The sequence below is a fragment of the Dipteris shenzhenensis genome, chromosome 22 (assembly GCF_047967505.1).
Source record: "Dipteris shenzhenensis isolate YYH24624 ecotype China chromosome 22, Dip_SZ_1.0, whole genome shotgun sequence".
NCBI lineage: Eukaryota > Viridiplantae > Streptophyta > Polypodiopsida > Gleicheniales > Dipteridaceae > Dipteris > Dipteris shenzhenensis.
Window position 1 is genome coordinate 20,871,338 of NC_141617.1, and position 14,501 is coordinate 20,885,838.

The 14,501-nt window shown below is 38.9% G+C and overlaps 1 protein-coding gene across 1 annotated transcript; it reads right to left on the minus strand.

Annotated features, from left to right (window-relative positions):
* LOC147887859 (stress-related protein-like) lies at positions 1 to 14,068 on the minus strand. Its single transcript, XM_087393238.1, has 2 exons — positions 13,305 to 14,068; positions 1 to 195 (listed from the first exon to the last, which is right to left on the minus strand). The coding sequence occupies exons 1-2, from the start codon at positions 13,623 to 13,625 to the stop codon at positions 1 to 3; spliced, it is 516 nt and encodes a 171-aa protein (XP_087249364.1). The 5' UTR covers positions 13,626 to 14,068.
* Between the last annotated feature and the right edge of the window lie 433 nt (positions 14,069 to 14,501).

Sequence of the window (14,501 nt, forward strand, 5' to 3'; positions counted from 1 at the left end):
CTATGCAGCTATCTCTACAGCCAGCTCTGTAGCAATGACCATTAAGGCAATAGGGCTCTCCAAGTGCCCGCATTTAACTTCAAAGCCACGGTTCCCTATAGCACAGCAGACGACCTGCAAGCTCCAAACTGGTGGCTCCTTCGATAGCCCCGTTCCTCTAGCCACCAGTAGACCTCCATAGCGTAGCATCTCAGCCTACATGCTCCCAGGTTTCATGCCTCCAAAGCTCACACTACGGACTACAGGCAACTCCAACAATGAAGGCACCTCAACGGCGAGAGCATTCAAGGCCTCCCGTGCAACGAGAAACGCGTCTCCACATAGCGCCCTACTACGTGCATTAGCTGTAACGCTATGTCCATCTAGGATCCAGTTATCACCACCACTTTCGATCAACAAATCATTCCTCAGCATGAGGATACCTATGTATCAGTGCGTTCTTGCCCTAGTACAGTAGACATTATCAGGTTTAGCCATAGCACAACTTGGGGAGACTCGGTGTTTCAGCATGCACTTATGGTTGTCGTATACATTCCATACTTGATGCACATCAGTGGATCCAAGATTACAAATTAGTCCCTACATCAACATTCAGCACCTCATTCACCTCAGGGACATCTTATGCTTTTACAATTATATTTCACACTTCTCGGCCTTTCTACTATCAATTCTTTCTTGACGAGCCTATGATAGATGTTGCATCCCATGCTGATGGATGTTTAGCTAGGCACACATCATACGGACCTTCAGCTCATGACAGTTGAGCATACAGGTTGGACAGGTTCTTATACCATATTTTTAATAGAGCAGCGTATCACACTTGCACCTTCAGCCCCATATTTTCAACCCCTAGATGACTCTATCCACACCAACTATGTGGTCTTCTTCAACCCCGCATCATTTGAGAGAGATTACATTATTGCATCATACCTCACACATTAGTGTCTATTCTTTTGGGTTGGTGACACCCTCATTTGTCACAACCTACTGGATTGGAGGAATTTCACAGTGGCATAGAAGGCAAAAGTGTTCGAGACATTGCGAGGAGCCCAAAATGCCCTAAACCCACCATAGTGGAAATTTGGGCATTTTGGCAAGTCAAGAATGCCCAAATTCGCATTTGCTAGAATGTCCAAATTTGTGTCATGATGGTTTAGGGCATTCTGGTCTCCTCGCAACATCTTGAACCTTTTGCCTAATGCACCATGGTGAAACTCCACCAGTGTTTGATAGAAATGAACTTTGGAAACCTAAAATTGGTGAAAATCATACTAAATTGGCTCGAAATGCATTAATTCAACACAATTAAAAGGATGGAACAAATTTAGCATCAACGACTTTTAAAAAATACGATGGAATAAATATTATGAATTCATGAAGAGCGACGATGACTTAAAACAAATAAGAAAAACATGCACTCTCATTAAAGTCATGTCTGAGTCATGTCTACATTGAAATATATGTTTATATTTACAAGAGGCCTCACAGCCTATCTTTCTTCTTAGCTAGTTCGAGTACATTGAGAATAGGGATCTTTGAATCCCATAGTGGACTCCTAGATGTAAACCTAGCTGCAATAGCACTAAGATCCTCCACTCCTACTGCCAAAGACATAGCTATTGCCGCCAATGTCTTGTCATGAATGTTCGATCCAAAAGCATTGAAAGCAGCTAGACGGTGTACTAAAATCACCTTGTTGGCATTCTGAGTAATTTTGGAGTATCCGATAGCGCATGACAATGCCTTGCATTTCAGCAACTCTGCAGGCCCTCGAGGAGAAAACTTGTTGTAGAAGACCACGAGGTGCTCTGTGACTTCGTCGAGGTAATGGGACAAAGAATTAGCTCACCCAAATGCGCTACGAACAATACCCCATCAAGCTAAGGATTCATCAACCTCAAATGCCTCCTCCAACAATTCAACAAACATAAGAAGACCATCAAAATGACTTATATCGAAAGAACATCAAAATAAAAAATATTGTTTGAACTTACCACTATAGTGTCATCGTCTTCTATCCCTTCCTCATTTGCAATGTTGATGGAACTAGGTGCTGTGTGATGTTTCATTTGGGAGGTGGAAGCTTTCTCCTCACATGTCTTGGAGGTGGAAACTTCTGCATGAGAGGGTTGTGTATCATATATGGACATGTTTGCATCCCTCAATGAAACCAGTGTTGTCACTCAGAAGAAACTCTTCCATTGTCTGGTCTTCGGAACCTAAAACCCTTGGATCTTTGACACTTGTGTCAACATTGAACCCAAATATGACTCTGAGTGCCTTGTCCTCTCGTAGTCCAAAAATAACCTCTATGTCATCGAGGAATACGTACTCTTCTTCATCAATGATGAGGGGGGACAACCACCATAAGTCTACTTCTAGGTCAATGGTCTTCAATGCAGATTCTTACTCTATGCTTGCTGGGGGGGCTCTTGAAGTAGGCTCAATACTTGAGCTACTTCCATCTCCTCTCTTGCACGGTCAAGACTCTCTTCTGTGTACATATCAGATTCTAGTCTAGGGATGAGGAATCAGCAATTCTACTAGAGGGGGTGTTGGACGATGAGGCTTCTTCCTCTAAATTTCCTTCTTGGAGAAGAAAGATGAATGTGATCTCGCATGAAAGGAAGTTAGTTCCTATATTTCTCGTGATCCCCACTTCTAGGATGTCTTTCACATCTACCATCGTAAACCCTTCCCTTGTAAGATTATCACAAATGCGGGCCAAGCGCTTCACAAACTTGGGTTTGTCTAGGACTAGATATTTGATGTAATCTATCAAAACCCATCTCTTTGTGCCTAGGACATATAAAGTCCTACTAAACACAAAAAATTGCTCTTCCTCATGACCTGCAAATGTGTTCGCAAGATGAAATCATGGAACACGGCTCTAGCTAAATCCACGGAAAATAGTGTGACTGATGGAGTGAGTAAGTTTTGAGTGTGGGAATTTCTATGGCTCTCTAAAAGTGAAAGTAAGAATGCAATGTAAAAATGTCTCTTACCCCTTTATATATATCAAAACCCTAAAATTTAAAACATATCATGAGATCCCCAAATTTTTTGAAAAGCATTTACCATGAACTCAAAGGGAAAAAACATCAAAAGAAATAACACGTCAATGTAATTGTCCATCATCTTTTGAAACAAGAGTTAGGATTTGGAAAAAAATTAAATGTTGCACTAGTCAAACACATTGGTAACAATATTCAAAGTTGCAGGAGGAATGAAATTGGCACTATGCATCAACTTCTCCACACGTCACGAGCGGCTGAACTTTCCACCATTTAAGGTAAATTTGAAGGACTCTAGCATGCCATCCTTCATGACCAATAGGTGTTCACGCACATCCCTTATAGTCCATTGTGATGTGACATTCACATTCTTGACATCTCCCTCACATAGATCAATAGACAAACTTACCCCTGTGTTGTCTTCATCATTGGACTCTAGGGGAAGCCACCGGCCATTTGTTTTCTTCCAATGCCTATACTAAAAAGTTAAATATAACATTTGGCATGACATATGGTATCTAATAAACACATTGTCTTTACATGTGTGATATTGAAACACATCACCCCGTGGTTCTCCAATTTATCCCAAGTAAATCTTTAAGAGCATTCTCATCTACTCGCTTGCAGGACCACATAGTTTTTGTCCTATACATATGCATATTTTGAAACAAAGAAGCCAAAATGTGCAGAGGCATAAGCCAAGATAACCTTACCCATTTGGATCCAAATGTGAACTTCATGCCATGCACATATCCTTTGCAATCTTGTCCTCATACGATTGCAATGTCCTTGAGCCCACAATGGTGCAATCCATGTCTTGAAGTTGTGGTGGTACAATGGTTTGCAAATGACCATATCTTCATGATGTCGTTGGAGTGATGTATGTTGGAACATAAAAATACACATTCTTCTTTTGGAAGGAGGCCAACCTCTCCCTTGCATGCATTTGCTTACCTAAATCTGCATGAATCGTTGTGAGCTTGCCTATAATAACTCAACCGATTCCCACTCCTCGAAGTCCAAAGGGAAAACATCTTCAATGAATAAGAGCTCTTAGAAACCAAACACAAAATTTCCAAATGGACTCATTACACTTACATGTGAAAAAGTTACATAGATAGAAAGGCTCATAGCATGATGGTATCCTAGATTTATTGAATGATGGAGGCAGCCACATAACTTTTCCCATGTAGACATGTTGCACCTTTGCAAGCCATCCTTTCTTCCAAAAGTTGAACTTCAAGAAGTGTCCCTACCACTCACTTACTCCCTTGGCCATTCGAACCCCATTTCTTTTCCCTTATGTCCAAATTGTGACCTCAAATTCAAGTTATTTGTTTCATCTAGGGTTGTGCCTTTTGATTTGTTTAGGTATGCAAAGAAGTAGTCGCTTTATGATGGTATGCTTTGTGCCAAATGAGTGCTAGCCATATATAGTGAGGAACGACATGTCAAGGCAAGGTGGACTACTTACTTAGAAATGAAAGAGATAGAAATGGAAATAAAATTTAAAAATGCACAATCAATAACAAAGTAAGATCACTTGTATTACTTGTCCTCTTAGGAATAAAGGAAATTTGCAACAACAGACTCTTTGACCATATATACTCTATGCAAATGAGTTGCTAACAAGATGACCCTAACTCTATGGACTCTAAAACCATATATAACCAACTTATGACATGTGTAATGGGTACTAGCCACCCATAACTACAACCATTTTCAAATATTTGTTAAGAGGTTTGGTGCCATTCTTGGGCACAAAAACATCCTCAACACTCTTGACATGGCCATCAAAACTTTAGACAATTGCAACCATTTTCATCTCCCTTTATCATATTGTTGCAAGAAAAATGGATATCTTGGGTGAAGAAGATGACTTGCACAATGGGGGAGCCTCCCAATTGACCTTGTCTTTCTCATTGTACTTCATTTGAGCCAATCGTTTGCTTGATTGCTTGCTATTTGTTGCTTGAACTTTGTCCATTAACACCTAGCATTTGTTTCGAGGGTTTAACATTACCCCTAACTAATTATCAATGTGTGTCCTCATGGCTTGGATCTCCCTCTACCATGTCATGAACTATTGGTAGGTGTTTGTAGTCCACTAGGGCATGGGCAAGAAGCTCATGCCCTAGTGGACTACAAACATGAAATGCATGCTGTAGTATTGGTCCTTAGACATCTTATTTTTAAAAAGTAACATTTATTTGACTTGGTATATGTTCAATAGTGTCTAGTAGCATCGTCTTATGGTTCACCACCATCTATTAAATCTTTGGGGCCTTCACTATGCGGACCCCTATGTCCCTATACCACACATACTTAGTTGTTAGAAAATCATGGGGGAGATTGACAAGACAAAATCTTGCCTTTGCACTTTGACCTAGCTTGACTAATGGGCGGCTCATGGGCAGTGAACAAGGTTTGCTATCCAATCCTTGTTGGAGCCATGGGTAGTGGTGGTAGCTTAACCTTAATGGGCTCTTACATTGGGAGGACTCATCTTCTCTCCTACTTATGGAGTTTTTGAACTCACTACTACTCTAGTTGCATCTCTTCTTTGGTCACCTTTTTGTGATGCCCACCACCTTGTAGCATGCGACTTCTTGGAGACTTGTTAGTGGGTATAGACTTTGAAGACATTTTGGGGGTCATTTTTATAGATGCATGGCTTGCTACCCTTGCTCCTCACTATCCTTTGGAGTCATCTTGCCTTTGAGGCTCAATTTTGATGGGCCTTCTTGGTCACATCAAAGTTTGCAAGAGCTTCTTGTTCTTTGCATGCAACTCATCTCTTTGGCATTTAATCCCCTTGAAGATGGTAGTCCATTTTATAAGTTAGTCCTAGTTGACTTCAATCACCTTGTATCATTATACCAAGACCTTGTTTAATGCATGCCATGAGGATCTTTTAAAATATAGACCAAAGTCTGATAGTCCTCTATTCTCTCATTCCATCAAATTATTGTTTGTTACTATGTTGACTGGGTGTTGACTAGAAGATTTTGGAGTTTTCTATGATGCTTCATTTCTTCATCTACTCGTTCTATGTCTTCATTTATTTTTGGGATTTTTCCACCTCATATACTACTACCACTCTGTTCTCAGCCTCTTGTGCTATCTCTAGGTGCTAGTGTTTTTCTCTTCATGGAAGGAGGACATGTCAATCAGAGTCTTTAGTTTTATTCAATCGTCCTTCATCCTTGAACTTTACCACTCTAGGAAGGATGAATTTCTCTTGGACATGGCAAAGGATGGTGATGGCCCACTAGAGGACGTAGTCATGTTTATAGTAGTAGCATTATACATCCTTGCTAGTCAATGCTACTGTGTCAATTCAAGTTAGTGGGGGTAGAGACACTTTATAGGTGTCCACTATTTATGGGGTGCTAGAACTCTGAATATATTAAAAAGGAATAGGGATATTGTAATGAATCCAAAAATGGATAGTAGAACTAAAGAGACGCACCCAACAAGTGGTGTCCCTTACTACATAAAACTACTAATAGATTATGGAGTATTATATGAATATTAGATGTGTGTTATTGAAGCCATGTCATAAGCACATAGTGAGCCCTCTTCATGGTGCCACTAAAATCATGCTAGAACATAGAGTGAAGGGCTTGGTGAAGTACATGTCTCAAACTATTGTTGTGCATAGCTATCTACCAACCCCAATAGAAAATACTAAAAAAAAATGGTAGGATATCTATAATAACTTAAGGAAAACTAGCAAACTAAGGAACCTATATAATTCATCTTTGTGACAAGTAATCTATCTATTCTAAAAAATATAGTAAAGAACATGAACCATAAGTTGTTAAAGGCACATGCGTGTGCCGCAAGTATTCAGCATTGAAACATTCAAGCTAGATTGGAAACGGTTGTAATCACATCAACTACTACTTTGTCTTTTTCCTGAGAAACCTTTGATTTAATGTCTGATTCTTTTGGTGAATGTGATTGATGTTCTCTTAGATGGTATATTTCTTTATTCACATCTATCCCTATGGTAATGTTAGTTCTAGTGAAGTTTTTTACGTATGTTATAATCAACTAGCTTTGACATATACCCTAATATCAACGTTGATTATCAACGCTTTTACCTTGGTTTTTTCCCAAGGTAGTATAATCGATGATAATGCCTCAATTACATTCGTCAAAAAAATGTTACTATTTTCCTCTATATTGACTTTATTATAAGCATTGGAAACTACCAATAAGCATGCATATTAACATCATATAAGCATGGAAAAAACTTTTGAAAATTTTATCACCATTGATAAAAGCATCAAAATTTTGAAAGCACGTTAACCATTGAAAATCTCAAATAGTGTGCGCATCAAATACAAATGTTACACAACCAAATATAGTTTCTATCAATGTTGGACATCCTCCATTTTTAATCAATCAAACCCTCACTAAAATATTCCTCTTGAGATTGTTGCTTATCCTCTTGATTATCCATGGCCATGTTTTGCACATCTTTAGAATGTAAATCTTTCTCTCCTAAGTCAAAATGTGAGAGAATCCCTTTGAGAAACTCAAACTATATTCATGTTCCAAAACTTTGTAGAATGATTTAGGAAGTGGTAGTCTCCAACACATATTTCTTGATCTTCTATGTCATGCTCCACTTCCACATCTTTGACTACATGTCAGTTTCTAGGCGCAACTTGAATCACAAACCAACATTGGTTATCCACTCGATCCAGTTCAAAATACACGAGGTGTACATAGGTTAGGAAAAATTCATGAAATTGTCCATGCAAGCTTCAATGAAATCCAAGGGAAAGATAGCATGCTTACTTGTTTGTTGCAACAACAACTACGTTAGTAAGGTCATCCCAAATATTGGTTGAGTCAATGGAAAATAACCCACTTGGGTCGTTCCTAACTATAGCCTAGGGAGATCCTAGGCACCTTTGTAGATAACTTTGAGCCATTTTACATTGAATATATATACTTGGAATTTTCTAAAATTCACTTGCAAAATGGATTGTATGCTTCTAACATAATCCATTTTTCTTGCGATGAGATTTGTTTCCCTTGCACTACCTCTAATATCTTGCAAAAAGTTGTCCGTGACTCCTCCTTAGTCAAATGTGTTGCACTTTACATGAATCTTCTCTACTCGATATTGACTACCATATGTGTTGCACTTTACATCAATTTTCTCTACTCGATAGTGACTACTTGAAAGTGACTACCATATGCCCAAATTGCATTGAACAAATGGTATATCCATAATTGTGGAGTGCATCTCTTTCAAAAAAATTACCTTTCCAACCAAATGAGAAAAAGTTATTGAGTGTGCGGTCACACAAATTCCCCAAAAAAGAGAGAAAGCCTCTCTTGGGGGAAGGTATAACAAGACAACCATAATGAAGACACTTACTTTCCATTCTAGATTCAATGCACTTCCATTAAATCGCCTAGGCCTTAGCGCATGTAATGCAGAGGATGCACCATCCATAAATGCTCCAATAATTATGCATTAGGATGATTCTACCATCATGTGTGTGTGGCCGATGAGTATGATACTTTGCACGGGCCTTAATATGAGTAAGATGCATGCACTCATGTGGATGTTATTTGTGTGTAAGAGGTGCACACTTCCATGAGTTTTTATCATACACCATGCGTAAGTATACCAAAAAGCATACAGTATTGTACTTCTACCATCAACTATATATGTCTAATGGGCAAATACTATGCAAAATCTTGATATTCATAAATTTTGATGTGATTTGGATATCATTTGTCTAGTAAAACACACATACATTCATTTTTTTCAATCATGCACCATGCATAACTACTCCAAACAATATGCATCGGTGTACTTCTACCATCATGTGTATGTATTGCATGGGTATGATAATTTTCATGGGCCTTAATATGAGTAAAATACATATGCTCACGAGATACAAGTCTTGGAGTGATTCAGATATCATTTGTGTGATAAGAGGTTCATATTTCCAAGTTTTTTATCATGTACCATGCGTTAAATGCTCTTAAAAATTTGCATCAATATACTTCTACCATCATGTGTATGTATGGGTACAATACTTTGCATGGGCCTTACTAAGAAATTATCTAATAATGTTGGGGCTGAATGGGACATTGTTTTCTCATTCTAGCCAAATTTGTTTTCAAGACATAGTGTCAGTATACCCAACAGTATATGCAACGGTGTTGACCATATACATGGTGAGACAATGGTATATGTTAGTTATGATGGGATAGTAGTTGAAAAATACCAATGCTTGTATCGTCAAATATAGAGACGAGTCCATACCGTTGTATATACCCTCCAACATAGCAATGTTTTAAGTAGTAATTTAAAAAAACCAATTTTAACAATAAATGTGATGAAAACACATCAAAGCTTTGTAGTGAATGCCCAGGGCAAGCAAGTAGGGATGTTTTACTGAGCAATATGAGGAGGCATGTTCTAATGATCTATATTCCTTTTCAAGGGATATTCAATACTCAAAGCCAATTTTAACCAGTTTACTTAACTATCCATATTCTTATATTTTATCCAACAATGTATCCATGATGTTAAATTTCATTTTAGTTGACTTCTCTTTTTAAAAGCTCAACTGTAAAGCAACCATAAAAGACATGTCCCTATTTTTATTATTGGAATTATCATGACTAAATGTTCCCATTTCTACTAAACATGGTGTGTCAATGTTGGTTGAAAACTGTCTACTTGCATTAAGACAGAGCCTATTAATTCAAGTTTTACATTTAGCATTCCGCACATCTCCCATCCATGAGAGGGACATTGGTGATGTTGGTCCCCCAACCTCTGCATGGATTGCCTTGAAATAAAGAGCCTCTAATCCGACGGTGTACATGGTCTTGCCAACCTTGCCTCACATTGAAAAATCAAAAATTCTATCGTTATCCATCAACTCGTTGCTCCTCCTTCGGCTCTCACTGATCCCTCCCCCATGGTCTTGCCCTTCTCCTACTAGCAAAGTCCACACTTTATATGCTTTCACAAGTTCCCACCCAAGCAGCCCAGCTTGCACTGACCATAGCTCAATACAAATTGGTTGTTCAGAATGCCAACGCTATCCCTCCTCCATGGTCCTGCCCTTCTCCTACCAGCAGAGTCCACACTTTGTATGCCTTCACAAGTTCCCACCCAAGCAGCCCAGCTAGCTCCGACCATAGCTCAATACGAATTGGTTATTCAGGATGCCAACGCTACCCCCCATGAAACCTCTCTATGCTCACATGAAGGAATTTCTATGCTCCCATCCTATTGGACTTGGTCGACTCTGAGGTATGTGTGGAGATCAATGGCCTTGGTGTGTCTCAAAATTTGCTCGAAAGTCAAGAGGATGGAGGTGGGTTTTGCATGATAAGCTAGAAAAGAGGAGATGAAGTATGAAGGAGGTGGACACTGTGTGTGAGCATGCATCACATCATGTTACATCTTCATGTATCAAGTAAGCATGCATCCCTCAATATTTATGGGCTCCATTGCTATTGCAAACATCAATAAAAGAACACATTAAAATCGACAACAAATGCAAATCTGGTTTTCAAACAATGATTCCAAATGCATATACATGCATTAATACAATCTCTCCAAATAAAATTGGCACCTTACAGAAATTAAAGGCAATTTACAACATACTCCCATTTGAAAAAATTGGCAAAAATAATATCTTGGAAATCTCATTCCTTTGATTCATTAGCTTGCAGTTGTGAGTGACCCTTACTACAATATGCTAGGTTTCAGGGCAGTTGACCACTTTTGCAACCATAGTGAACACTCCTTCACCCTCTTTCTCTCATGACTCAATTGTGGCCCACGTTACCCCACCACCCTAGGTATAGGAGATATGGACTACAATCTTGCTAAGTGAAAACCGCTCAAGTCTCTTGCAAGAAAAAGATAGGCAAGACTTGCAAGTCAAAAGTATCGCTAGTAAATTTACAAATCCTCTTATATAAATCTACTGAATCATGGTATAAATATTAATACCAAAGGTAACATAAAAACATACTATCTCTATCTTCAAAATTTTGCTTACTTCGTGATGCAACTTGGATCATGTACCACCATCTTGGATCAAAATGATCCGGATGAAAAACCACCTATATTGAAGATGGGTGCCAAATGTCGTCAATTATATATATGAAATTATGCTCAAGTACATGTATCAATGGATCTTTGAAAACAAAAGCTACGATTAATTAAACCATTAGTATGCACCTGCTCACAGTGCTTGGGAAGAACAAAAGTATCACTTTCATCGGTCCAATGTTTGGTGGAGTCTATTGCAAAGAAACCGCTACTATCTTTTCTCACTATCGCACGGGGACCATTGTAAATAGTTCTAAACCATTTTACATCAAGAATGAAAATACTAAATCATCTGAAATCAACTTCATAGATGTCGCATATAGAATTGGTATAAAAAGTGTTTATGACTACCAATATTAAGTACATTACCGCCAGTATATTCCTCTAATTCACTGGTAATTGTCCTAGATTACCAACATGATAATGTCATTTCTATGGCACTTTAGACCAAAATGATGATTGTAAACTTATGCATTAATGCAAATGTGAAAACGTGAACAAAATCCTTAATTAGCTAAACTAAACTTTTCTGGTGATGTGAATCAGCCACATGAAGTGTACTAGATTGTGCATGAGTGAGAGTAGTTATTAGGTATTAGGTTGCATGCGAGATCTTATACATGAAATATACATTTGTTGGAAAAGGATTATGGGGCATGGATACCCTTAGAATATGATGTTAAGAGAATGGATATAGAGGTATGTATGCCCATGGTAATATTTGATGCATTGAAGTTGTAAAGAGTTCAATTAAATCACATTTGAAAATAATTATTCATAATACCAAACTATCATCCCTATTAATTCTTTATGTTAAATGAAATTTTGGTTAGGAAGGCATTAGCAATCACAACAATGTTCTATGGATGAAAATTGGGAATTAAAAGAATGTTCTTTAGATAGATGTCTCCATATGCATTGGTTGTGCATGATTTGAATGAATATAAAAAGTATCATTTTTCAAATAATGGGTATGTATCTTTTGTTACATAATTTATATGATATGGGTGCTTGAAAATATACTAATTTAGGATAATATCTAGATTCTAATTACATAGGTTGAGTTTTTCTTTGTTTAATAAATTCTAGTGATCCCAATCGTCCATGAAATGTGCCAATTTATGCATGGTGAGAAACTTTTATATGGTTGTGTGTCGAACTTTATAGATGGAAATGTTTGTAATTTTTTCAAAAATAGTTATGGGACATAGACTCTCTTAGAATTCTAGCTTCCATACAATAAATGTAGAGATTTGTATGCCCATGGAGATATATAACATGTTGAAGTTTTAGCGACTTGGAATTTAAATTGCATTTCAAAACAATCGTCCATAATCACGTGATCATTCTTTCATACATAGAATAAGAAGTTGAAAACTTGGAGATGAAAGCAAATTGAATGTTCTTTAAATGAAAGCCTTCATATACATTGGTAATACATGCTGTGATGGAATAGACCAAGTTTTTGTTTCTATTGGCAATAAGGAATATCTATGTTTTATTCTATAATTTATGGTATTCATGTAGAAGCGTACTGCTCTTGGACATTGTTTATTCTTAGTCATCTAGGTTGAACTTTTTTTAAATACCTCCTGTTGAGAGTTCACGCTCAACATCATGTGATCATGTGTGCATAGCACCATCACGTGATCATATGTGCATAGCACTAACCTTATAGAGTGCTATAAAGGAAAGGGTTAGCTTCCCTAACCCTAACCCTAAAAGGGTTTGTATATATTCTATTTTTTCAACTAATTCTAGTGTACAGTTAGTCATTTGTGGTGTGCTCTCTAGCTGTGCCCTCTCTCCTCATCTCCACTCTTCTCCTCTCCCCTCTTCATATTTTGTCATGGTATCAGAGCATGGTTCTGCCTTCCGTTGAGGCGCCATCCTTCTTGTGAGAGTGATTGTGAGATTGAGAGTTCTCTTGAGTGATTGTGAGATCCTTCCCTTCACTTCCGTTGAGAGAAATTTCCGTCATTGAGAGGAAATTTCCGTCCATTATTCTTTCTTTGAGTTCTTGAGTGATTTCATTATTGAGAAGAATTTCCTTCATAGAGTGAGAGAGAGAGATCTAGTTTGTGAGAGGATTCATTGAGAGAGCTCTTGAAAAGTTTCATGAGAGAACTATGCTGAGAGATTTCTGCTATGAGTGAGATCTTGCGAGATCTGTTTGCCTGATATGATTTCTCTTTGATAGTTTGAGGCACGACGCCTTCCAGAACGCCGACTGCATCATCCACCTTCTTGTCCACAAAGAGCAAAATCTCATAAGGCTTTCCCTCGAGTTTTTGATATACAGGACCAACAACCGTCCTAACCGTGCTCTCGACGCTGTCAACACCTGGTTTCAACGGACCAGAGCTGTCTTTTGCAAATTCATAAATATTTGCTACGTATTTGGAAGCCTTGTCCACAGCTATTTCGAAGAAGCCCAAATATTTGAGGCCCGGTTGCTCTGACGGTTGAGGAGCGGCTTCCGGTGGTGAAGCGTCCATTGGCAACGACAGAAGATCGATGAGATCGGGGAGAGATGGAGGAATCGATCAGGAGAAGAAGATGAAGCGACGAGAGCAGCAAAAACTCTCCTGATTTGCAGAGATTACTCTGAGATTTTTCGGAGAAATCGCTCCCGATTTGCAGAGCTTACTGCGGAATGCTCCTAATCTGCCAAGATTACTGAGAAATTGCTGCTGATTTGCACAGATTTCTGAGAAATCGGCTCCCGATTGGAAGACGTTACTGCGAAAATGCTGGAGATTACTGGGAAAATGCTGCTGATTTGCAGAGGTTTCTGAGAAATCGCTTCCGATTTAAAGAGATTAATGCGAAATGCTACTAATCTGCAGACGTGACTGAGAAATTGCTACTGATTTGGAGAGATTTCTGAGGAATAGCTCCCGATTTGAAGAGATTATCGACGGATGTCGAAGAACCAAACGCGTCGGACACACGGACGGAATCGGCATCTACGACAGAATCTCCGAAAGATTCCGGTGGCCCTCCTATCGACACGTGGCAACGACATCTTATCCGGCCACGTCAGCAGGCTTCAGCATCTGCCACGTCACCACCTTATCCATCTGCCACGTCATCAGCCAATCCTATCTGCCACGTCAGCACCGACTGCCACGTCATCACCGACTGCCACGTCATCAGTGACACGTCATCAGGCCACGTCACCTGCCACGTCATCAGTGACACGTCATCAGCCACGTCACCAGTGACACGTCATCAGCCACGTCAGCACTGCCACATCATTTGCCACGTCATTTTGCCACGTCATCTGCCACGTCATTTGTGCCACGTCATCTGCCACGTCATCTGTGCCACGTCACTTGTGCCACGTCATCATTGCCACGTCATCAGTGCCA

Bases quoted from the DNA above. Each gene is read 5' to 3' on its own strand.
- LOC147887859 (XM_087393238.1), bottom strand. From the start codon at position 13,625: ATGGACGCTTCACCACCGGAAGCCGCTCCTCAACCGTCAGAGCAACCG. The intron at 196-13,304 runs GCAAACAGATCT...GGGAGCATGTAG, and splicing joins TCAAAGAGAAATCATATCAG to GCTGAGATGCTACGCTATGG.